A 26,774-nucleotide genomic window follows, 5' to 3' on the forward strand; every position below is an offset into this window, starting at 1 on the left:
CTCTGGTAATTCCCTCCCTTAAATTTTGTATTTGTGATGATTAACTTGTACAGAATTTGAATAAATAAGAATTGCACCCATTATGGTGTGGTACTTGGAAAAATCACTAGGGAATGTGGGTGGGAGGGTTATTTTAACCTTTTGTGAAGGAAGGACAACCTCCATGGTGCTGTCAGGATGGACTTCTGGATACAAAATTACCGGTAGGTCAAACTCCCGTCTTCCATTTTATTTCTGTTTATGAAAACATAGAACATTTGGCAAACAAAATTGAATACGTCACAATTTTCAAACTTTGAATTTTTATGCCCAGAGAAATATAACCACAGAAAATAATAATTAACATTTGCCACATGTCTACTTTACATCAGCACCATTTTTGAAGCATTTTTTATTTGTTAGGAAATTAGAAGGGTTAAAAGTTTATCAACTTTTAATTTTTTTTTTTACAACAAAATTTACAAAAATTTCCATTTTTTTAAGGGACTGCATCACATTTAAAGTGAATTTTAAGGGCCTATATGACAGAAAATACACAAAAGTAACTAAAACTGTACGTCTCAACATGCTCAAACTCACATTCAAGAAGTTTTTTTTACCGTTTAATTGTTTCACATATATTACAGCAATGTGGAAGAAAAAAATGAAAATTGTATTTTTTTTCCCACAAAAATGTTGCTTTAGCCCTTAATTTGGCATTTTCACAAGGGTAACAGGACAAAATGGACTATACAATTTGTTGTGCATTTTCTACTGAATAAAAAAATTCCTCATACGTGGTGGAAAAGTACTGCATGGATGCACAGCAGGGATTGGAAGGAAAGGACCACTAACTTGACTTTTGGAGGACAAAATTGACTGGAATAGATGGAGAACACCATGACAGCTCTTAATGAACTTATCTACAGTAGATGTGTGATAAGCAACTTAAACTCACAGGGGTTCACAAAAAGTTTAGTGCCTCTGTGCTGTCTTGGAGTCCAGCTTTCTCCAGTCATTGATAGGATTCCTCCATGTCAGCAACATCCATTATCCGTCAATGGTACATCCCATGCAGCAGCTTTTCTTGCCATGGCGCTTCATGTTCCAGTTCTACCTTCGGCTTTCTCTCAGCATCTCATCTTTTGGTGACTTAGTGTGGAGACCTACAAGCATTGTGAGGAGCTTTCGTGTCTTCACATCTGCAGCTTCCATCTCTTCTTTTGACCAGCATACTGTGCCAGCAGGGTATCTGATAACTGGCCGGGCATATGTGTTGATGGCACGGATTTTGGATCTGATTATTATATACAGTGGGGAAAAAAAGTATTTAGTCAGTCAGCAATAGTGCAAGTTCCACCACTTAAAAAGATGAGAGGCGTCTGTAATTTACATCATAGGTAGACCTCAACTATGGGAGACAAACTGAGAAAAAAAAATCCAGAAAAATCACATTGTCTGTTTTTTTTTCATTTTATTTGCATATTATGGTGGAAAATAAGTATTTGGTCAGAAACAAGCAATCAAGATTTCTGGCTCTCACAGACCTGTAACCACTTCTTTAAGAGTCTCCTCTTTCCTCCACTCATTACCTGTAGTAATGGCACCAGTTTAAACTTGTTATCAGTATAAAAAGACACCTGTGCACACCCTCAAACAGTCTGACTCCAAACTCCACTATGGTGAAGACGAAAGAGCTGTCAAAGGACACCAGAAACAAAATTGTAGCCCTGCACCAGGCTGGGAAGACTGAATCTGCAATAGCCAACCAGCTTGGAGTGAAGAAATCAACTGTGGGAGCAATAATTAGAAAATGGAAGACATACAAGACCACTGATAATCTCCCTCGATCTGGTGCTCCACGCAAAATCCCACCCCGTGGGGTCAGAATGATCACAAGAACGGTGAGCAAAAATCCCAGAACCACGCGAGGGGACCTAGTGAATGAACTGCAGAGAGCTGGGACCAATGTAACAAGGCCTACTATAAGTAACACACTACGCCACCATGGACTCAGATCCTGCAGTGCCAGACGTGTCCCACTGCTTAAGCCTGTACATGTCCGGGCCCGTCTGAAGTTTGCTAGAGAGCATTTGGATGATCCAGAGGAGTTTTGGGAGAATGTCCTATGGTCTGATGAAACCAAACTGGAACTGTTTGGTAGAAACACAACTTGTCGTGTTTGGAGGAAAAAGAATACTGAGTTGCATCCATCAAACACCATAACTACTGTAAAGCATGGTGGTGGAAACATCATGCTTTGGGGCTGTTTCTCTGCAAAGGGGCCAGGACGACTGATCCGGGTACATGAAAGAATGAATGGGGCCATGTATCGTGAGATTTTGAGTGCAAACCTCCTTCCATCAGCAAGGGCATTGAAGATGAAACGTGGCTGGGTCTTTCAACATGACAATGATCCAAAGCACACCGCCAGGGCAACGAAGGAGTGGCTTCGTAAGAAGCATTTCAAGGTCCTGGAGTGGCCTAGCCAGTCTCCAGATCTCAACCCTATAGAAAACCTTTGGAGGGAGTTGAAAGTCCGTGTTGCCAAGCGAAAAGCCACAAACATCACTGCTCTAGAGGAGATCTGCATGGAGGAATGGGCCAACATACCAACAACAGTGTGTGGCAACCTTGTGAAGACTTACAGAAAACGTTTGACCTCTGTCATTGCCAACAAAGGATATATCACAAAGTATTGAGATGAAATTTTGTTTCTGACCAAATACTTATTTTCCACCATAATATGCAAATAAAATGAAAAAAAAACAGACAATGTGATTTTCTGGATTTTTTTTTCTCAGTTTGTCTCCCATAGTTGAGGTCTACCTACGATGTAAATTACAGACGCCTCTCATCTTTTTAAGTGGTGGAACTTGCACTATTGCTGACTGACTAAATACTTTTTTTCCCCACTGTATATATATATATACTGTTCGAAGAAATAAAAGGCGTTTTGAATGTAAATTTACTTTTGAGTAAAGATAAGAGCTGTGAAAAATTATGAAATAGTGGCATATGTATCATGTGGTATATAGGATTGTGCATTCATATAAAATTTACAACCGAATGACAGGTACATTTTAAACACCGGCATTAAAAAATGTAACTTACCTTGTAGTAAGGCAAAAAAACACTGCAGATGGCGCAATATGGCTTCAGTTTGGAGACTGACTGATTGTACTCCCTTTCTGCTGCAAAGCTTTGTACCTTGGACCGCCAGAGGTGAAGAAGAGGCTTTGCCCAAGGTTCAGTCTCTTCAGTTGTTTCACCAGGGCTCTCTTGAAATTCTGTGGTCAAAGTAAAAAAAAAAAAAAGTTGGTTGAATAATAAAAATAAAGTTCTTTCAAAATAATAGCCTTTAAGATTAACTGTATAGTTGGGAAATTCCCATTTTTAACATAACTACTATGACACCAATTACTCAAAGCCCAACTTTAGGTCCCAGAGAAGGAACCTGGAAGAGCATATGTATGCCGCTCTCAGGAGTAGATGGGTGCACTAAGGTCTCCCAGTTTAGATGCCAAGTGGGAATGGAGTGTCTGCTACAAACACATCCTTTAACTTGGAAATTAAGTAGGTACTATATAAAAGAGGAACATCTGATGAGTATTTTCATAATAATGTTGAAATACAGGAATGTCTCGCCCTATGAATACACATAAGGAGAGACCTGTCAACAAAGGGAAGTGGGGCTGTAGCACATCAGAGTAAAACATATCTGCCTACAATCGTTCACCTATTGTCTGATTCATGCTGTCCGTGGTTTTGTATCAGAAGACGAGCTGCCGTTAATCAGGTCTTAATAGAACATGTGCCTGTCAATCCACAGTCTGATTCCTGATACAGGATTACACATCTTAAAATGAATCAAAAACTATATTTTTAAAAGGGACGCTGTCTGAGTATAGGTGCTCAGTGCACCCTTGATGTAACCAAACATTTAACTAAACCTTTCCACCTGTTTGTTTTCCAATAGTTTCCACCATTCTCTGGCTCTAAGAAGCCAGAGCTGTCAATCAAATTAAGGGGGAAAGGAGAAAAGACTGAAAGAAAATAAGTACCATATATACTCATGTATAAGACCAGTTTTTCAGCACTTTTTTGTGTGCTGAAACCACCCCCTCATCTTATGCACACAGTCATTGTCCCAGAAGCTTGCGGGGAAGGGGGAGCGGCAGAGCAGCGGGTCACAGGAGGCAGGAGCCGGCGGCTGCGGCTAAAGCCTCTGCCCGCTGCTAAAGAGAAATATTCACTGCACTGGTAATGAATATTCATTTCTCTTACAGATCACAGTTACAGCTGCCGGCTTTCAGCAGCTGCCACGCTATCACGGGTGCCCGCTCATTAAGGTAATGAATATTCACCTGTCTCCACTCCCATAGGTGTGGAGAGGGTGAGTATTCATTCCCTTAATCAGCGTGGACATGTGATGGCCCAGCCGCAGAAGCTGCTGGCACAGGAACAAGATGCTACGAGGGCGCGCAGGTAACCACACATACAAGAATAGGGATGAGGAGCTTACACCTGGCTGCTGCTGGAGCTGTATCAGATCACTGATCAGATATTGATGATCTGTCCTAAAGATTATTTACCAAAGTAATATTTTTTTGAGCGCATACGTCTCTTCATTCATACATTTTTGGAGACTGAATGCACAAAAGTAGCAATTGCAGTATGTTTTGATATATAAAAAGAAAAAAAAAACAAAAACTAGTCCTACAACAGGATTTAAACCAACAATCATGGCCGAAAGTGTTGGCACCCTTGAAATTGTTCCAGAAAATAAAATATTTCTCCCAGAAAATTATTGCAATTACACATGTTTTGTTATACACGTTTATTTCCTTTGTGTGCATTGGAACACCACAAAAAAAAGGGGGGGGGGGGGGGGAGACAGGGAAATTGGACATAATTTCACACAAAACCCCCAAAAGGATCAGGCCAAAATTGTTAGCACCTTTCCAAAATTGCGGGTAAACAATTTTGTTTCAAGCATATGATGCTCAGTCAAAATTCACCTGTGGCAAGTTCCAATAAAAGCAAAGGAAATAAACATGCATATAAAAAAACCTGTGTAATTTTCTGGGAGAAATACTTCATTTTCTAAAACAATTTCAAGAGCGACAACACTTTTGGCCATGAGTTTTAGGTGGAATTCAACTGAAAGATATCGAGAGCGCATAAACCCTAGGTCTTTAGTTAAAAGGCAACTTTGTAGCATAATGCAGTATTAGAAATGCAAGTCTCTAACCAATGTCTTCTACATGTTTAGGATTACTTTCTGCACAGAAATCGGTATGAGATTTGGACTTTACAAGTCCAGAACCTGTCAATTTTTTGTCGTAATCCATTGCAGACTTCGCTATTGCAATGCAATAGGGGGACATCGGCTGTGAGTATGAAACAAAATCAAACAGTAATCTCGGCAATTTTTGCTGCAAACAAATCTGCCATGTGTGCCGGGACAAAAAAAATATATAAAATCCATGCTTGTTGTCTACTGAGACTCGTATCTTTTTCAAATTGACTTACGATCATATCCTTGTTGCATTAGAATTAGCTTTTTATGTCCCAGACTAAAACCAAAAATAATGTTTAAAACAAAACATTTTGATGTGGAGATTTTCTAGCTTCATCAGAGTGGGCAAACCACAGTCATGTGAACAGACCACTAATATGTGGTTTTATCCACAGTTTTAAAGCTTTATGGTATATTCAGCTTCTAAAAACGTGCACTAATACAACATTATGGCAAGTTTGCAGTATTTTGTAACACAGTGTTGAGTAAGAAAATTGTCTTATTTTGCAATGATTTTAGTATATAAAGGATACAAACCAAAATTTAGGGGGTGTACACGTTACAACTGCAAATCAACATGGCTAGCCAAGGACTAATGCTAGAAGCACTTCTATTGTTAATGACAGTCCATTAACAACAATAGTGCCTTTAACCATAGTCATCAGCAAGTCGGCATGATTTCCGGAAGGATCGTGGGCGCACAATGTGGTCATGGTTATGACTGGTTCTAAAACAACGTGGTTGTCCTCCAATTTAAAAAAAAAAATATATAATGGGTAAAAAAAATCCATAAGTGCATTGTGTGAACCTACCCAAAGACATGCACTGGTATCATCTATTCATCTTGTGTAGTTGTGTAATAACAGACAAAAAAATCTTAGCCTCAGAATAAATTGAGGCATTTTCCAGAATTTTCCTATTGAAAACACAAGTCTCAAAAAAACAAGGAAATGTAAAGGCATGCATACGACCGACAAGGCAGAACAAAACCATGTAGTCCTGTTCTCCATGCTATTTAATCGTGATCACACTGATCTGCTGATAGTAACTTGCTGAAAGGCTCTCATCTAACAGTTCATCATGACTAAGAGCAGAGAGCTGCCCAAAATACAAATGATGATATAATAAATGGTGATGGGAGAGATGAAAGAAGTAAAAAACAGAGTTGCACACTACAGATCAAGGTCTGAGAAGGCATTTTATTGTAATTTCAGAAGATGAGACCAGTGGAATGGGATTTGTGTCCTGATGCAAGATTTTACTTGGCATTCTATATTTTTTATATATTTTTTACACTGATACAGCATGCATCTGATATTCGCCATGCAAAATCTTTTTAGACTTCACAAGAAATATATAACTACAATGACATGATCTATTAATACATTTACAACATAAAGGGAACGAGTCACATCTCATAGTTTGGAGGAATTACAAGAATAAAAAGGGTTCTAGTTTTCCTTTTTTCTGTAGAAGGGTTATGAGGGAAGCCATCTTGAAGGAGCTGCTGGTAAAAGCATCGAGATATCTGTAAGTAGGAGGTAAGCTGGTGACATCACCTATCTGTGAATGGTGGGACTTGGCGTTTTCTACAGATAAGTGACACAAGTTCTTTGTAATATGGAAGATAACGAGAAGATTGCTGGAAAGTGAACTCCACATAACAGGAAGTGTTAGACTAATATTAAGCTCAATAGACAGAGAGAAAATAGAAATAATTATATTTTTAAAATCCTTTATTCTATCAAAAATGTTTAAAAAATATTACCCAAAAAGTGAGCCAGAGAATGGATACATGCTGTCAAATCCACAGGCACTAGCTGCATGATATCAATCATACAAGTTTCACTCGGAAACAAGCCACGTTTCAGAGAACATACTTTGAAAGCTGCCGGGGAACGAGCTGCACAGTAGACTACTCAGACATACTGGTTTCCCTGCAGCTTCTCCCTGCCCACATCCCCATCGTTACAGGTCTCTTCCTGCATGCGTATATAGGAGGAGACCTGCCAGGCAAGGGGAAGAGCGCGGAGAAGGCACTCGGGACAGACCTGTGACTAGTCTACTGTGTGGCTCAGTCCCCGGTAGCTCTTAAAGCCTGTTTTTCTCTGCAGTGGTGCTGCATTTCAGAGTCAGACATACCTGGCTGTGATTATACAGACAGTGTCAGATACATGCTGCTTGTGGAGCTCATTTTGTTATGGCCACCTCAAGAACCATTGTACATTCTATATATTCATGTAATTTGATCACCATGGTAAATAATATTACATTTATGTTGTATGTAAATATTTTTATTGGCATAAAAGTATTTACATTGAGATTTCTGGCTAACATGGTACTCCAATATATATATTTTTTTTATTATTGTTAGGCTGTGTGCCCACGTTGCGTTGTTTTAAGCGTTTCCGCAGCGTTTGTGCCGGCTCAGACGCTGCAGAAACGCTTAAAAGATGCTTCAAATTAATTTGCATGCGATTTTGGCTTTTTGTGCCAATGCATGCGTTTTTAACCGCTCAGGAATCGCTTAGCAGCTAAAAACGCAGAATGCTCATTAATTTCCGCATTGCTAAGTATTTTTAGCCATCCCCAATGTTCCCAAAAAACGCATCAAAAACGCGTGGCTTTTTTGCAACAAACGCGCAAGAAACGCGCGGAAAAAAGACGCGCGTTTTCTGGGAAGGGGATCAGTTTCCTGAGCGTTTAAAAATGCTAGCGTGGGCACATAGCCTAAATCACATTTTGTGTAGTCAAAAAATGTATTAAAAAAATATCCTCAGCTGTGCTGCACTTCTCTACACAGAATGTGGATGGGGCTACAATGTTCAGGTAAAAACATTGATGGTAATGTAGCACTAAGCCATTTCCTACAACTCTTATTTTAGGCTTTGCTTTACAAAGATAGGAGCAATGCTTTAACCTTTAATGCAAAATAAAGTAACTATGTCTCTACTGGGGTGCCAGTGTGTGAAGAGGGTTCTGGAGCTGCCAAAAAGCAACAAATCCCTCAACTAAATACCTAAAAATTAACTTTTATTACTATTAAAGGAAACAAAACCATTAAAACTCACTAGTCAGTTTCACTAGGTGGACACCAACAAACTAATAATTGAATCATCTCCATTCTATGTACTGTGCCGTTGGTCATATAGTTATCATTTCATTTGGGCACGTGGATCAAGGTGTGGCTGCTACCTGAATCCCACATCTATTTCCCCAGTATCAATTCACTGACACGTGCTATTAAAAACTGCCCTAAGCCTCCCAACATGTTTCACCAGTACCACTGGCGTCATCAGGAGGTAAAGGCTATAATGATTATGGTTTTGTTCCCTTTAGTAGTAATAATAAAAGTTAATATTTAGGTCTTTAGATGAGGGATTTGTTGCCTTTTGGCAAATAGTGAATTATTTTAGTCCTATGCTGACCTTGGACAGCATTTTGCGTGTTAATGAGGGTTCTGGAGCTGAGCGCTTTCTGCATGCAGTAGATTCTGGTTACATTACATAGCTGGCATATGTGTCTGAAAGCTGCCGTCGCAAATGAGCTCACATAACTGCTGTTAACCATTTAAAAGCTGCTATCAATTTCTGATAGTGGTATTTAAACGGTGCCGACTCGCATTGGGCCCTTGATGTAATCACAGGACACCAATAGATTACCATGGCTGCTGGGGCCTGCTGAAAGCCCATGTTGCTGCCATCTAGGTATAAGTGTGAAGCTCAGCCATAGGCTGAGCTTCACAGGAGATTGAAATTTTCACTATAGCCTGTAGTAATATGCACAATTGCAGACTCAATTTCCCTTAAGAAACGAAATAAAAGAAAAAGGTTAAGAAAATAAGATTCAAAAATTACTCCTAAAAATAAAGAAATTAAACATATTTAGAATTGCCACATATGTAAATGTCTGGTATACAAAAAAAAAAAAAAAAAAAAAAAAGAGTTAATCCAAAAGAAATAAGAAAAAATAAAAATACCACAATTGTTTTGGTTACTATTTCCCCCTTAAAAAATGTAATAAAAAGGAATCAAAATGCCGTAAGGAGCCCAAATTGGTGACAATAAGTCAGGCAGCAGGCTATGCAAAAAATAAATAAATTGTAGCCATTTGGTATCACTGTATTTGGATTAACCAAGAGAGTCATGGTTCCTGGTCGTTATCACCACTAAATGAAAATCAGAAAAATAAAACTTCATTTCACCATTTTTTCCCCCACATTTTCCAGTAAATTGTATGGTAAAATGAATGGCGTTATTCAAAACTACAACTTGTCCTGCAAAAAACAAGCCCTCATATGGCTTTACTGAAGGAAAAAAAATAAAAAAACAATGTTGCTTCTTGGAAGTAGGAGAGGAAAGAACAAAGGAGCAAAAAATTGGTCTTTTATGAAAAACTTAATTCTCAGAATGTTTGTAGGCTGGTAGTCAAATTGCTCAGGACACAAATTAACATAGCTTTGTATGAAAGATGAGAACACGAGATGCTGCAAGATATTGGCTCAGCAGCATGAAAAACAAATCTGAATATAACTTTGGAAGGGAATGAAACAGGCTACAAGTCCAGATAGGAACAATAACCAAATAAATTGCCACAATATTCAGAAATACTCCCCAAAGAGGGAAGTTAAAAAACAAACATATAAAGCAATATATTCCAAAGTTAAGAAACTAGGAGTCATTTTACACTAACTGATAAATGACCAAAATAAACACCGGACAACGAAATGGTGTAAGTCAACTTGTAATTATTTACATGTTCCAATCATATTCAATTCTTCAGGGGATCACTCTTTCCTTCCCACACAGTTTACATTAAAAGCTAAGTTTGATGTTTTTCAGACAAAACCAATAACAAGCAAAGAATTCATCATAATTCGTGTTCAGTGGTCGTTTGTGCTGGACAGTGAATAGGAATGAACGTTTGTATGAACAAGTATTACATATTAAAGTCCAGCAATAGATACGGCACTCACCCAGCAGTTTTCCATATGCTTTTATTCCATTTTAAAATACACTACATGACTATTGGGGCAAACAGGCTATAGAATCTTCTCACAGAGTCGGCACTAAGGCGTATTAGCACCCTAGGTGACGCTGCTACAGGACCTTCTGCAGGTATCAAAACCAACTTGGTGAGTGTGGTGTACATTTCTGGACTTTATATGGAATATCCGGTATGTGGAATTCTATCTTGCTGACGTTTGGGTGCTGAGCACCGCCTATTCAGACTGGGTCTGATTGACTCCACTGCAGTATTGTGAGATATAGTGCCGATCATAACTTTATGAAGATGCCTGCATGAATGTTTTGGAATGACAATCAACCCCAAAAAGCTGCTAATAGATTTTACTTGGAAAAGCTTTGTCTCAAGGTACTTATTACCAAAATCACAAGTTATTTTGTAACCATATACCATAATTTCATTGTTAGAACTGTTAAACATGTCCATTAAGCTCATATGAGAGGAAACAACTTGCAGATCACTGAGGGTCAGACTACTGGGACCCCAAGTGATCGTGAGAAGAGTAGAAAAAGGGCTGAGCATAGGCACCTTTGCTCCATTCAAGATGAAGTAAAATAGAGCATTGTTCTAAGGAAGCAAGTTATCTTCTATCAAAAGAAAGAGGACAAAATGCGATTACAGGAAAACGTTTTTTTTAAAGGGACTGTCCAGTGGCAAAGGTCTTAAGGGCCCGTTACACACAGCGATTCCGCTGGCGAGATCGCTGATTTTGTGACACATCAGCAATCTCCAACAAGATCGCTGTGTGTGACATCCAGCAGCGATCGGCCCCCCCGCGGGGTATTGCTGATCGTCCTGGCCCGTTTTTTCATCGCTGGTCTCCCGCTGGCCAGCGCGCATTGCTGCGTGTGGCAGCGGGAGCCAGCGATGAGCGACGCTGCACGCTGGTTAGCAACGTCTGTCAGACCGGAGTAGCAGATAGCAGAGCTACGCCGGTCTGTCTGCGCCGCTCTGCCTCCACCTCCCGCCCTGCCTACAGTGCACGCTGGTATCTAGGGTAAACATCGGGTTTCTAAGGGCCTCACGGTCCTTAGAAACCCGATGTTTACGTTGGTAACCAGCGTGCTTGCTGGTCCTGATCGCTGGAGGGGCTGTCTATGTGACAGCTCACCAGCGATCAGCTAACAATGTCCCAGCGATCCCATCCATGTCGGATCATTGGTGTAATCGCTGGGACATCGTTATGTGTAAGGGTACCCTTAGAGTGCTTTAAACTAACAGCAATACTAACTGAACAATCCCTAGCTCCTCCTGATGTGTCTGATGTGCCTCATGACTCCGCTGGCCAAGGGCCAGCCTCGAGCTCAGCCAATCACTAATTCATTCTTATTGACTGACAAAAATTTCCAAGAAGGGATCAGGAAGTAAATACATCGACAGTTTACCCAGACATGATAAAACGGGAGCGGTGGGGAATCATAAAAAATTCCTACTTTTAAATTGTTTGTTTAAACCACTTTCGAGCCTTTTATAAAAAATGCACCCCTGCTGGATAACCCCTTTAGGTTAAGAAATGCTCCATCTATTCTTTATTCCAGTTTACTCTGGGAACTTGCTAATATACTTTGCGATTTACAAATTTCTTCAAGCTTCACCATTAGGTAATCTCTATATATATAAAAATCAATGTGTGTGTGTGTGTGTGTGTGTGTGTGTGTGTGTGTGTGTGTATCACCAATCACAAAGCATCTTTCATTTCACCAGAGCTGTTCAAAAGAAGCTAAGCTGTGATTGGTTGCTATGACCAACAGTTTTCCTTGTAACCAATCACTAAGCATCTCTCATTTCATTAGAGCTGGTTAAAAGTAGCTGAGCTGTGATTGGTTGCTATGCGCAAGTTTTCCCACTTGGCAACACCTCAGCAGACACTGACATGGTGGGAGAAATCTAGCATCCCCAGGAACATAAACTCCAGCCATCGTCTGTCCCCCAGAAAGGAGCAGTGAGTACATGACAGAAATGAATCCCCCCCTCCGGTGTGGTATCATTAAGTGACACACATGAATGTAGGAAAGTGCACATATTAAATGTCATGTGGATTTAATATTTTCTCACAGACACTTTTATGCATTATTGATGTGTTACTGTGCTCTGATGCTGTGAGTTTTTTTAAAGTGCTACTTTCCCAATAATTCACATGAATATACCCATATAACACGTAATGCTTTGCCCATAACAACCCATTAAATATGATACTATACTGCATACAGATAATGTACATCCATGGGCAACTCAGCCAGACAAACTACAAGTTGACGGTGCATGAAAATGTGTGTGAAGGCTTCTCTACTGTACTAATGTATAAGGTTTGTGCCTGTCCATTGGTGAAAAGCATGACTGTGATATTTATGGTGGCAGATAAGTGAGAATATCAACCTGATCAGTAGAAAACCTGGGATCTTAGTGAACCATGTTTCTGTGCAATTTCACTATTCTTTCACTGGCTTTGACGGGGTGATGTGGGATATTAGGGGTAATAGTCCAGTAGCTCTGGCTGACAGGATGATGTGGGATATTAGTGGTATTAGTCCGACTGCTGTGACGGGATGATTTGGGATATTAGTGGTAGCTGTCCGGTGGCTATGGCTGACGTGATGATGTGGGATATTAGGGGTAGTAGTCCGGTGGCTCTAGCTAATGAGATGATGTAGGATATTAGGGTAGTAGTCCGGTAGCGCCGGCTGACGGGATGATGTGGGATATTATAGTGAATGTGGCTATGTGGAGTGGGTGGGGCTGTACACTCAGCTTTTTATATATATATATATATATATATATATATATATATATATATATATATATATATATATATATAGTGGGGCAAAAAAGTATTTAGTCAGTCAGCAATAGTGCAAGTTCCACCACTTAAAAAGATGAGAGGCGTCTGTAATTTACATCATAGGTAGACCTCAACTATGGGAGACAAACTGAGAAAAAAAAATCCAGAAAATCACATTGTCTGTTTTTTTTTCATTTTATTTGCATATTATGGTGGAAAATAAGTATTTGGTCAGAAACAAAATTTCATCTCAATACTTTGTGATATATCCTTTGTTGGCAATGACAGAGGTCAAACGTTTTCTGTAAGTCTTCACAAGGTTGCCACACACTGTTGTTGGTATGTTGGCCCATTCCTTCATGCAGATCTCCTCTAGAGCAGTGATGTTTTTGGCTTTTCGCTTGGCAACACGGACTTTCAACTCCCTCCAAAGGTTTTCTATAGGGTTGAGATCTGGAGACTGGCTAGGCCACTCCAGGACCTTGAAATGCTTCTTACGAAGCCACTCCTTCGTTGCCCTGGCGGTGTGCTTTGGATCATTGTCATGTTGAAAGACCCAGCCACGTTTCATCTTCAATGCCCTTGCTGATGGAAGGAGGTTTGCACTCAAAATCTCACGATACATGGCCCCATTCATTCTTTCATGTACCCGGATCAGTCATCCTGGCCCCTTTGCAGAGAAACAGCCCCAAAGCATGATGTTTCCACCACCATGCTTTACAGTAGGTATGGTGTTTGATGGATGCAACTCAGTATTCTTTTTCCTCCAAACACGACAAGTTGTGTTTCTACCAAACAGTTCCAGTTTGGTTTCATCAGACCATAGGACATTCTCCCAAAACTCCTCTGGATCATCCAAATGCTCTCTAGCAAACTTCAGACGGGCCCGGACATGTACAGGCTTAAGCAGTGGGACACGTCTGGCACTGCAGGATCTGAGTCCATGGTGGCGTAGTGTGTTACTTATGGTAGGCCTTGTTACATTGGTCCCAGCTCTCTGCAGTTCATTCACTAGGTCCCCCCGCGTGGTTCTGGGATTTTTGCTCACCGTTCTTGTGATCATTCTGACCCCACGGGGTGGGATTTTGCGTGGAGCACCAGATCGAGGGTGATTATCAGTGGTCTTGTATGTCTTCCATTTTCTAATTATTGCTCCCACAGTTGATTTCTTCACTCCAAGCTGGTTGGCTATTGCAGATTCAGTCTTCCCAGCCTGGTGCAGGGCTACAATTTTGTTTCTGGTGTCCTTTGACAGCTCTTTGGTCTTCACCATAGTGGAGTTTGGAGTCAGACTGTTTGAGGGTGTGCACAGGTGTCTTTTTATACTGATAACAAGTTTAAACAGGTGCCATTACTACAGGTAATGAGTGGAGGAAAGAGGAGACTCTTAAAGAAGAAGTTACAGGTCTGTGAGAGCCAGAAATCTTGATTGCTTGTTTCTGACCAAATACTTATTTTCCACCATAATATGCAAATAAAATAAAAAAAAAAACAGACAATGTGATTTTCTGGATTTTTTTTTCTCAGTTTGTCTCCCATAGTTGAGGTCTACCTATGATGTAAATTACAGACGCCTCTCATCTTTTTAAGTGGTGGAACTTGCACTATTGCTGACTGACTAAATACTTTTTTGCCCCACTGTATATATATATATATATATATATATATACACACACACACATACATATACATACATATATATATATATATATATATATATATATATATATATATATATATATATATATATATATATATATATACATATACATACATACATATACACACATATTCATTATAATTTGTTATAACTAACCGAAGTTAGTTACTATGCCCGGGCAGCGCTGGGCTCTTCAGCTAGTACAGTTCATATTTGTGATTAGCACTAACTTTGCTCAATAGTAAAAAAGGAATTTTGATTTTAAAGGGAATTTGTAACCCTTTAGGTTATTTATTGCAGACCTATTTTGAGCTTCAAAAGTAAAGTGGGGATAAATGATAAATCAAGCAACTGGCTACCAATTCAAGGAAATTGGACTACACCGGGATAGAACTTTCACCATTTAATTCTTAAATACAAGAGTAAATATGGAAATATTAGAAACACCACATCTGAAATCAAATTGGTAACAAAAGGAAATTGATGATCAGATATAAAAGTAATATCCTGAGAACCAAATGTCACAGGGAATCTCTTTATAAATTAGCATGTAGGTGAAATCTGACCCTGATAGTCTGTTTCCAATACATAAGCGAGGCATTTCCATTTTTATGTAAATAAATCTTTGTCTAAATAAAAATTAAATCACAATTTATTATATACTGTACATTGGGGTCTCAACTTCTCACGGGTTTCAATGTGTTAGTTTGAAGACAGTGAGCGAGAAAAAACACAACTGGATTTTTGCCAAGCCATGTTTAGAGCTCTGGCTTACTGATGTCTGATTGATTTATTTTATATGTAATAGTACATCATGATCTATGTAATCGTGTAATTGTTAAATCCTGTGTAATGCTGAATTTTATATAAACTGATGCCACCAAACATTTCCAAAGCTACAAAGAGCTGCACAAAATAGAACAGTTCCTGATTTTATAATTTTATTTTTAGAACTCTATGTATAAAAAATTAGCTGTAATCACAGAATACTGTTTAATTGAAGCCAAAATCCAGACTCAATATAACACTAGATATTTATGCGGCTTCTACTCATGTAAATTGATATGTATTGGGTGATTCCACTTGCAAAATCTGGAATAACTGAATAGAGAGAGGATGTGGAAATAGAAACCATAAACTTGGATATGTTGCGCTGGAGATTGTTTGAGGGTTTTTCTCCAATTTTTGGTGTTGGGTTGACAAAAATATGAAAGAATTTAGCATGAATCATAACATTCACTTCTCCAAAAAAAAATCTTTTACATTTGAGTAAAGTCACGAATAAGATCTCTAACACTTTCTAAAATAACTACGATCCCTTACGCTTGGTTAAAGTAAAGAAAGCAAAATGCTATATTGTTAAAAATTCTGTATAAGCCCTTCTCCCCTCACTTCAAAAAAAGAATTGTACTTGTGACAATTTGGAAAAAACAGTATCATGCTTGCCTATGCAGTGGGGATTTTTTTTTTTTTTTTTAAAGATAAAATAAACAGCCTACATCACATACTACAACGTATACATTTTGTCCAATGGGAGTCTGACTGAAGTACACTGCTCAACAAAATAAAAGAGAACACTAAAATACCAGAACCTAGCTATCACTGAATGAAATATTCGAGTTGCAAACTGTTATTCATTACATACTGGAATGCGTTGAGAACAATAAGACATAAAAATGATCAATGTAAATAAAAATAATAATCCCATGGAAGTCTGGTTGTGGAATTATACTCAAAATTAACATGAAAAATCAAATTCCAGGCTGTTCCAACATCAGCGGAAATCACTTCGGACAAAAAAAATGATGCTCAGCAGTGTGTGCGGCCTCCATGTTCCTGTATAAGCCCCCTATAACACCTGGGCATGCTTCTGATGAGGCGGCAAATGTTCTCCTAAGGAATCTTCTCACAGACCTGGATTAAAGCTTCAGTCAACTCCTGGACAGTCTGTAGTGCAACATTGGTGGATGACACGAAACATGATGTTCCTTATGTGCTTGATTGGATTCAGGTCTGGGGAAGGGGGAAGCCAGTCCATAGCATCAATGCCTTCATCATGCAGGAACTGCTGACATACTGTATTTCAACCACAGGAGGCCTAGCATTGTCATGCATTAGAAGGCACGGAGAGCCCATTGAACCTGCATATGGTCTCACAATACTGTAGGTCTGAGGATCCTAATGACAGTCAGGGTACCTCTGGCTAGCACATGGAGGGCTGTTCATCCTTCCAAAGAAATGCCTCCCCACACCATTACTGACCCACTGCCAAACTGGTCATGCTGGATGATGTTGCAGGTAGCAGAACGTTCTTCACGGTGTCTCCAGACAGTCACATGTGCTCAGTGTGAACCTGCTCTCTTCCATGAAGAGCACAAAGCACCAATGACAAATCCGCCTATCTTGGTGTTCTCTGGCAAATGCCAACTGCTCTGCACAGTGTTGGGCTGTAAGCACAAAACCCACTTATGGACATTGGACCTTCATACCACCCTCACGGATTCAGTTTCTGATAGTTTGAGCATACACATGTTAGTGGAATGCTGGAGGTCATTTTGCAGGGCTCTGGCACTGCTCCTTCTTGCACAAAGGAGGAGGTAGCTGCCCCACTGCTGAATTGTTGCCCTCCTACGGCCCCCTACACATCTCCTGGTGTACTGGCTTGTCTCCTGGTATCTGCACCATGCTCTGGACACTGTGCTGACATACACGGCTACCCTTCTTGCCACAGCTCACAACGATGTGCAATCCTGAATGAGCTGCACTACCATAGCAACTTCTGTGGGTTGCACATAGAGTTGAACGAATATGTTCGGAATCGGTCACAGAATCTGAATTTGCCATATTGTTAGCCTATTCATGCAGAATTTATGTTGGGTTCCGAACATATTTGGTCATTTCTACTCTGACTCCAATGACATTTCCAGGGCACCTTCCATTGCTTCAGTTACCTCTCTGAGTGGTCAATCAGATGTTTCATCATCTTCAGTAACGTCTTTTGGGGCCGGAGTATCCAATAGATTACGTGATCACTCTTTCCATCCGTACAAGAGACGTTTAGCAAATTTGCCTGAGGCCAATCGGAGAGATAACAAGGTGATTAACCTTAGTAATCATACTCTCACTGAGGTGGACCTTGCTTTATTGGGTAGGTGTATCCTTCTCTCCCACACCGGTTTTCGACACCTTCACTGCTGTGAAGGATTTAAATATATTCGCTAGATCATTGTTATTCAGGAGGTATTTTTATAATAATGATTTCCCACAGAGGAGGAACAAGAGGCATTAAGCATCTTACATGAACTGGCGACTGAACATGATGGCGAAGGAGGTAAGATCCCTCCCTCTATTCGTCCATGGTCGGTGAAGTTCCCGTCATTCACCTCTTGTCCCAGTGTTGATATGTTTGTCCGGGTGGTGACCGAGAAATTTCAAAAAATTCCGAAATTTGTGATAGGTGATAATTTAACAAGGGAAGAGAAAGAATGTTTAAGGTTCCTTCAAAATATACCTGATGTAGTGCTGAAGCCAGCTGACAAAGGTAGCAATGTTGTGGCCCAAAGTGATGTATGAGAGGGAGGCATTTCGACAACTGAATAATTCTACATGCTACAGAAAACTTACTTATAATCCCCTCTCAACATTCACTGTGAAACTTGATTCTATTCTTAAGAGGGCCATAGCCCACGGCATTGTCACCAAGGAGCTGGCTTCGGCACTCTCAGTAAAGGAACCCACTATTTCAACACTATATCTATTACCCAAAATCCATAAAGATGTAACGCGACCACCTGGCAGACCTATCATCTCTGGGAAGGGGAACTTCCTTGAAAATATCAATAAGTGGATCGACTATTATTTTCAACCGCTAGTGTCTACTCTTCCTTCCTTCCTCAAAGATACAGGGGATCTATTGCGCAAGGTCAATGGTAGTGATACACTACTAGCTTCAGTTGATGTTGAGTCCTTGTAAACTAGTATTAAACATCAGGATGGTATCAGAGACGTCCGATTTTTTCTAGACACTTCTACTCTGTCTATGGGACTTGGGGACCTCGTCCTGGAGCTATTGGAGTTCACTCTGACACACAACTCTTTTGTGTTTAAGGAGTCCTTCTACCTGCAGCTCCAGGGGACCGCAATGGGCGCTGCCTTTGCGCCTGCCTATGCAAATCTGTTCCTTGGACTGTGGGAGAGGGACCTTTTCTTGTCTGACAAACAGGGGTCGATTGAGCAAGTCTTTATGGGCACGCTATATCGACGATATCTTCTTTGTCTGGCAGGGCACGTCCATCGATCTTCTGCAATTCATAGCCGTCCTGAATAGCAATGAGCTAAATATTTGCCTTACCCCGGTGTGGGATTCTAAGAGGATTGACTTCCTAGATGTGACCATCAGGAAGGATGGTACTGGGACCATTCAGACAGACATCTTCCGTAAAAAAACAGCTACAAACACTTTATTGCATGCTTCCTCCTGCCATCTGCAGCACATGATTAGGGCAATACCAGTGGGCCAATTTTTACGCCTATGACGCATCTGTTCCACAGATGCAGATTTTGAAACAAGGGCTAAAGAACTTGATTCACGCTTTCTGGCACGCGGCTATAGTAGGCGTTCCAAAAAAAGGCGTATCAACGTGCTAAACATTCTGTCCGGAATGATCTACTGTGTAGGAACAAGAATAATGGATCTAAAACAGATGGCGTGATACGATTTATTACATCATGTCACTCCCAAAATGAGAAGGTGCGGACAGCTATCAAAAAAGCTTGGCCAATTTTAAAAGTGGACCCTATTCTAAGAAATTTCTTCCTGACCGCCCTTCCATTACATTTAGGCGGACCAGAAACTTGCGTGATCGCCTTGTATCTATCCACTACAGTGGCCTTTCGGTACCCACTTTCCTTGACAGTGCCCCAGTCAGATTTGGTTGTGTTCCGTGCGGCAGGTGCATTGCCTGACCCAATGTTATGCGTTGCACCTCTTTTGCGAACTTTGATGGCTCCAAAACATTTGATATTAGACATCGTATAACATGTACCACTAGATACGTAATATACCATGCCACCTGTCCATATGGATTGGTATATATTGGATTAACAACTAGGCAGCTCAAGGTTCGCATTAGAGAGCACGTGTTGGGGATACAGGCGGCATCTGTCTGCACGGACACTTCCACCCTGAAAACCTTGCCCAGGCATTTCAGGGAGTTCCATTACTCTGATGGGTCACTGTTAAAAGTCCGTGGCATTGATTCACTTAATATCAATATAAGGGGTGGGAATTTAACGAAACGCCTGGCCCAACTTGAAACCAGATGGATCTGGACCTTACAGACCACTCATCCTAACGGGCTGAATGAGAATATTTCATTTGTTCCGTTTCTTTAACCGCCTGCATGCATCTGTGTCACACCTCGATGTACACACCTTGGTTTTAAGTGTTTTTTGTTCCTCTTTCTTACGTTTTGAATTTCTTTTTTCTTAGTATTGCGTCTTATATTGTACTACGGACATTGGAGACTGGTTACGGTTTGCATTTCCTTCTTGGGATGATCTTCTGTGGATTCTACATACAGAAATATGGATGCCTCATTGCATGCTTCTTCGATATGAAGGACTACAAAATGGTGGAATTGAATTTGGGATTCTTTAATCCCTTAATTTTCCCTATACTCCAATGTATGTATATATATATATATATATATATATATATATATATATATATATATATATATATATACACACACACACACACACACATTGTACTTATGGCCCTGAAGGGATGGTGCCTCATTTTCTGTGTACATACTGTGTGTGTTCATGCCTTTGCTTTCATATATATGAATTCCATCAGTGATACATGTTCACATACGTTGTGTGATATCTAATATCCTATTTTCTCTATATAACCGAAGATGTATAGACTTATTATTGCGTTATATATATCTAATTATGCGCTCTGTGATTTCTCCAAGCCCAGTTTTAATTATGTCTTTTTGTAGTATATGCCCTTAAATTTGCCCTTCTGTAATATGGTCGCCGGTGCGCTTCATTGCTGCACATGCACGCTCCCAGTCTGTGCTGGCACGTCATCCTTGTTGGTCGCCGCTGGATCACGTGGGGCCCCACGTGTTTCCGGTGACGTCACATAGGGGAAGGGGGCTTGCTCGGCGGTATTAGTTGACCGCGCTTGTGCGGTACTTCCGGTATGCGCCATAAACAGACACTTGTGTACTGCCATATTGTGGCCCCTGAGTAAGGAGCGTTTGCGCTCCGAAACGCGCATCGGGCCCACCTTACCCTACCTCTGCAGCCTAAAGGTAATATTACCATCACCATATATTGTCCTTTCCACGGCATACAATGAAGCCGTTCATTTATGTGAGCACTTGCTCCTTTATGGTGTATCGATTCCAGCCTAAAATGTATATTCAATATTGGCTATTCATTGCTGCGGTGTCGATGGGTGATTTGATGTGTGATCATTGGGTGGTTGCATTTATCCCCCCTCTTTTCCAATATTCCTGGTTGTTCACCTTTTATATTTGCAAATCTAATAAAGTAAATATTTTATGGGACGTTTTTGACTGCGCTTTTATTTGGTGCCTATCCAATGACATTAGGCTGTGTTTGGCGAATATTGCAAAAATAATATTCGCCAATCAGAACCAAGTTTTGAAAGATTAGCTCAACTCTAATTGTAGAAACCACCTCATGTTACTGTACAGTACCTTTAGGGGTGAGAGCAATGACAAAATGCATATGTAACCAAAACAGCATCCAAAAGGATGAGAACAGAAAAGGTCTGTGGTCACCCACTGCAGAATCACTCCTTTATAGGGGTTGTCTTGCTAATTGCCTATCATTTCTACCTGTTGTCTATTACATTTGAACAATAGCAGGAGAAATGGATTCAAAATCTGTGTTGCTTCATAACTGGACAGGTTGATCTCACAGAAGTGTGATTTACTTGGAGTTATATTGAATTCTTTTTTGAGCAGTGCATATGCCAGTGTATGCCATATAGCAATATACAGTGTCTTGAACATTGCCATATTTTTGTCAGACACCCACAAAATTAAAAATTTTATTGGTATTTTAGGTGATATACCAACACAAAATAGCAAGTATTTGTAAAACGTAAAGGAAATGATACATGGTTTTCTAAATATTTTAAAAATATAAATCTGAAAATGTTGATGTGCATTTGTATTCCATCACCTTCCCCTAGTTAAATACAAAATTATCCCATTGAGATTGGATTGAGGCATATGTGAACAGAAATTTTGAAGTGTTGGCACAGATTCTCAATTGGATTTAGGTCTGGACTAGGGGAAAGAATAGAAAAACGGACGGAGAAATTTTCAAATTGGGATCTGGGGGATAGGAGGGTGATTATGCAAAAACGTGGAAAGATAACACGGACAGAGATTGAAATACAGTAGGGGTTTAAAGAAAATCTGGATTTCACAACACATGTGCATGTTGCTCTTTCAAAGAGAAGACCAGCAATATATTTACATTGCCAGTCCATTCTTCAGTTACTAAGAAAATACCATCTGAATTGATACACAAATGAGGCTATAGATCTGAAACTTCTTTCACTCCAGCTCTATTTCCTGTTCAGTGCCACCCCTCCCTTGCATGACAGTCTATGCTCAAAGGAGCTGTCAATAAAACAGGAGGAGAAAGCGATCTGATATGTATACACGGGTATTACATACCTGGTAATGTGTTTTTTCATAAGACCACCACGAGAGAGGGGATCCGCCCTACGAGGACAGGAAACCTTCAAGATAAAAGGGGCGGCTCCTCTCTCCGCATCAGTTGTTTTACAGAGCACGAGAGGAACTCCGCAGGTTAGTGCACACATAAATAATACCTATTTTACACTGCTAAATTTCCAACACCAAGGGAGTGTATAATACTAACAAAACACCCAACTAATGACGTGATCAAATAGGGCGGGAATATAAGGGTGCCGTCATGTCTCATGAAAAAACACATTACCAGGTATGTAATACCCGTGTTTTTCCATGGTACATGACGGCACCACGAGAGAGTTACAGAGATTTGTATTCTCTTTAGGGGGGGGATCACTGCCTGTAACACTCTTCTCCCAAATGTGAGATCAGAGGCAGCAGATAGGTCTAATCTGTAATGTCTGAAAAAGGTAGATGGAGAGGACCAAGTGGCCGCCTTACAGATTTGGTCGATGGAGGCGTCCGCTCTCTCCGCCCAGGACGTTGCCATGGCCCTCGTGGAGTGGGCTTTTAGGCCCTCTGGAACAGCCCTGCCTGCACTACTATATGCTAGTATGATGGCCTCTCTCACCCATCTAGCTATAGTTTGCTTACAGGCTTTAAGGCCTTTCCTTGCCCCCTGATATGAGACAAATAAGGCCCTCTGTTTCCTCCATGGTTTTGTCACCTCTAAATACTGTAGGATACATCTCCTAACGTCTAAGCAATGTAATCTCTCTTCCTTTTTGTTACCAGGGTTAGGACAAAAGGATGGCAAGATTATTTCCTGAGCTCTGTGGAATTTCGACACTACCTTAGGGAGGTATGCTGGATCTAATCTTAACACGACTCTATGGTCCATAACCTGAGTGTATGGTGGGTCTGCTGATAGTGCGTGTAAGTCCCCAACCCTACGTGCCGATGTGAGTGCCACTAACAAGGCTGTTTTTAAAGTTAACACTTTATCTGATGTTGCGTTTATTGGTTCAAATGGACTTTCCGTTAGGGATGATAGGACTAAGTTTAGATCCCAGGGAGGAGGTTTAGGAGATGGGACAGAGTCAGCTCTAGTACAGGCCCGGATAAATCTGGCGACCCATCTATCGCTTGCCAGGTCATAGTTGAATAATGCTGCCAGGGCTGAAACGTGTACTTTCAGGGTGCTGACCGCTAAGCCCAAGTCTAAACCCCTTTGTAGAAACTCTAGCACTGCCCTCACAGGTACTTCCCCCTCCTGTATTGGGCCTGAGGTGGACAAAAATTTTCTCCATATTCTCCCATATATTTTTCTAGTCACTGGCTTTCTGCTACTGATTAGGGTGGCAATCAACCTTGTTGAAAAACCTTTCTTCTCTAACAGTGACCTTTCAAATTCCAGGCTGTCAAATGCAGCCTGGAATTCGGAGGGTGATTGAAGGGACCCTGTGTTAGGAGGTCGTGGTCCTCTGGGAGCACCCATGGGTCTGTCACTGACATCACTCTTAGCCAATAGAACCACGTCCTTTTTGGCCAAAAGGGAGCTATCATAATTACTCTGGCTTGGTCCTCCCTGATCTTCTTCAGGACTAATGGAATGAGGCATATCGGAGGGAAGGCGTACAGGAGACCTGATGTCCATTTTATTCTGAAGGCGTCTACCGCCAGTGGCATTGTCTGCTGTCCTTAGGGAGCAGAATTTTTGAACTTTTCTGTTGGTTTTTGAGGCGAAGAGATCTATTATGGGTTTTCCCCACCTCTGCACAATTTGTTGAAAAATGGACCCTTTTAGGCACCATTCGCCTTGCTTTAAGTGGTTCCTGCTCAGAAAGTCTGCCTTCAGGTTGTCCGCGCCTCGGATATGCAGGGCCGATAATGAGAGAAACTGATGTTCCGCCAGAGTCAGGATTCTTCTTGCTATTTCCATTAACGACCGAGAACGGGTGCCCCCTGATGGTTCACGTATGCAACTGCTGTACGATTGTCCGATAGGACTTTCACATGATGTCCTCTCAGGTGTGTCAGTAATCCTTCCAGCGCTCTTTCGATGGCTAGTAGCTCCCACTCGTTTGAGGATAGATCTTTTTCCTCCTGAGCCCAAGGATCTTGGAGCCATAGGGTGTCTAGATGGGCTCCCCAGCCGCAGGGACTGGCATCTGTCGTGACTACTCTGGAGGCTGCATATGTCCAGGGTACTCCCCTCGGAGAGGACTCTATCTGTAACCACCATTTTAGTGACTGGAGTACAGGATCCGGGATGGTGAGCTTCTGTTCTAACTGCCCTTGAAGCGTCAGATCGCTTTGTAACACACACCACTGAAGTTCCCTTGTGTGAAATTGAGCCCATTTTACCGCTGGTATGCAGGAGGTTAGGGACCCCAACATTGACATGGCTTTCCTCAGAGTCATTGTTGGCTTTCCTAATGTTGTTCTGATTAGATTTTTGATTTTCTCTTCTTTCTCCTCTGGGAGGCGACATTCCTGTATTACCGAGTCTATTGTTAGGCCCAAAAAATTCTGGACCATTGTTGGCTCCAACCTGGATTTTTTGAAGTTCAGTTGCCAACCCAGAGTCTGAAGAGTCTCTATCACTATCTTGACTTGTTCCTGACAGTGAGCGAAATCTTTCCCCACTATCAAGAAGTCGTCCAGATATGGTATTACTAGAGCATCTTTTTCTCTGAGATGTGCCGTGACCTCCGCAATTAATTTCGTGAAGACCCGGGGGGCTGTTGCTACCCCAAAGGGCAGAGCCTTGTACTGAAAGTGATGCCACTGAGATTTTATCTGGACTGCCACCCTGAGATATTTGCGGTCTTGCTGCCGGATCGGGACATGATAGTAAGCATCCTTGAGATCCAGGACCGACATGTAACACCGAGGGAAGAGGAGTTTCACTGTAGATCTTATCGTCTCCATCTTGAATGATGGGACTACTAGATACTTGTTGAGGACTTTCAGATTTACAATCGTCCTCCAGGAATCGTCTGGTTTCTTTATCAGAAATAGGGGGGAGTAAAAGCCTTCCATCTTTTCTTTTTCTGGAACTTCTTCCAGTACGAGTTTTTGTACAAGCGATAATACCTCCTCTTCCAAACTCTTTTGTCTTTCTTGAGATGATTGTACCGGAGTTTGAATGAATTTTTGTGGTGGCCAGTGGTGGAATTTTAACTCCAGACCTGACCCTACTATCTGTCGGATCCAGGTGCTGGATGGATCCTTTCCCAGGCTGGGAGGAAGTGAGAGAGCCTTCCCCCCACCTGAGAAGGACCGTCACTGGGCGGGTTTTTTGGCTTCTCTAGGGGGCTTACTGAAATAGAAGCCTCTCCCTCCTCTGTATCGCCTGTCAGAATTGTTTCTGTCACGATCTTTAAATTGTTGCCTTCTGAATTTTCGGCCCCTCTGAAAGGAGCACCGAAAGGCTTGAAATGGTTGTTTCGGAAAATTCTTTTTTGTATCACTTGCTTTTTCCAACACTTCATCCAATGCCGGACCGAATAAGAAATTTCCTTCACATGGTAGAGAGCAAAGTTTCATTTTTGCCTGAGTGTCCCCTGGCCAGCATTTGAGCCATACCGCACGCCGTCCTACATTGGTTAAGGCTGCTGACTTTGACGCTAGCCTGGCCGAATCTGCTGACGCCTCTGCGAGAAAGTCCGCCGCCGCTCTAATAGCCGGCAATGATTCCAGAATCGTCTCTCTGGGAACTCCTTGTTCTAATTGATCCTCCAAGTTGTCTGTCCATATCTTTAGGGACCTAGCCACACAAGTGGCTGCGATGGCGGGTCTTAGTGCCCCAGCCGAGGTTTCCCAGGCTGCCTTAAGGCAATTGTCCGCCTTCCGGTCTAGCGGCTCTTTTAGAAACCCCAGGTCCTCAAAGGGTAGGGAAGATTTTCTGGCGACCTTTGATATCGCTACATCAATTTTGGGGGCCCTATCCCAGGATGAGGATGCCTCTTCCTCAAAGGGGTATCTCCTCTTCAGGGAATTCGTTATCTGGGACTTCCTTTCTGGTTTTTCCCATTCGCGTTTTATGAGTGCTTTCAGTTGCTCATTAACAGGGAAGGTCTTACGTTTTTTCTTTTGCAGTCCACTGAACATGAGATCTTGGGCTGTCTTTTTTGTCTGCTCTTCTACTAGCCCCATGGTAGATCTAACTGCTTTAATGAGTTCATCCGTAGTTTCTACTGGAAACGTATCTTCCCCGTCTGATCTACTTCCTGAATACTGCGACTTATTTGAGTCGTCCTCTGACCCTGTAGAGTCTTGTTGAGAGACCCCTGAGGGGCTTGATCTCCTAGTTTT

The 26,774-nt window shown here is 41.2% G+C and overlaps 1 protein-coding gene across 2 annotated transcripts in view; it reads right to left on the reverse strand.

The window, feature by feature from the left end:
- The window catches only part of KDM4C (lysine demethylase 4C), a 565,453-nt gene that overhangs the window by 145,264 nt on the left and 393,415 nt on the right, over positions 1 to 26,774 (reverse strand). For both annotated transcript variants that reach the window (XM_073572230.1, XM_073572231.1), the window contains exon 13: positions 3,094 to 3,269. In XM_073572230.1, the coding sequence (XP_073428331.1) occupies positions 3,094 to 3,269 (176 nt within the window). The remainder of the gene's footprint in view (positions 1 to 3,093; positions 3,270 to 26,774) is intronic.

The sequence above is a fragment of the Dendrobates tinctorius genome, unplaced genomic scaffold, assembly GCF_039654945.1.
Source record: "Dendrobates tinctorius isolate UK_male_01 unplaced genomic scaffold, ASM3965494v1 ptg000031l, whole genome shotgun sequence".
Classification (NCBI taxonomy): domain Eukaryota; kingdom Metazoa; phylum Chordata; class Amphibia; order Anura; family Dendrobatidae; genus Dendrobates; species Dendrobates tinctorius.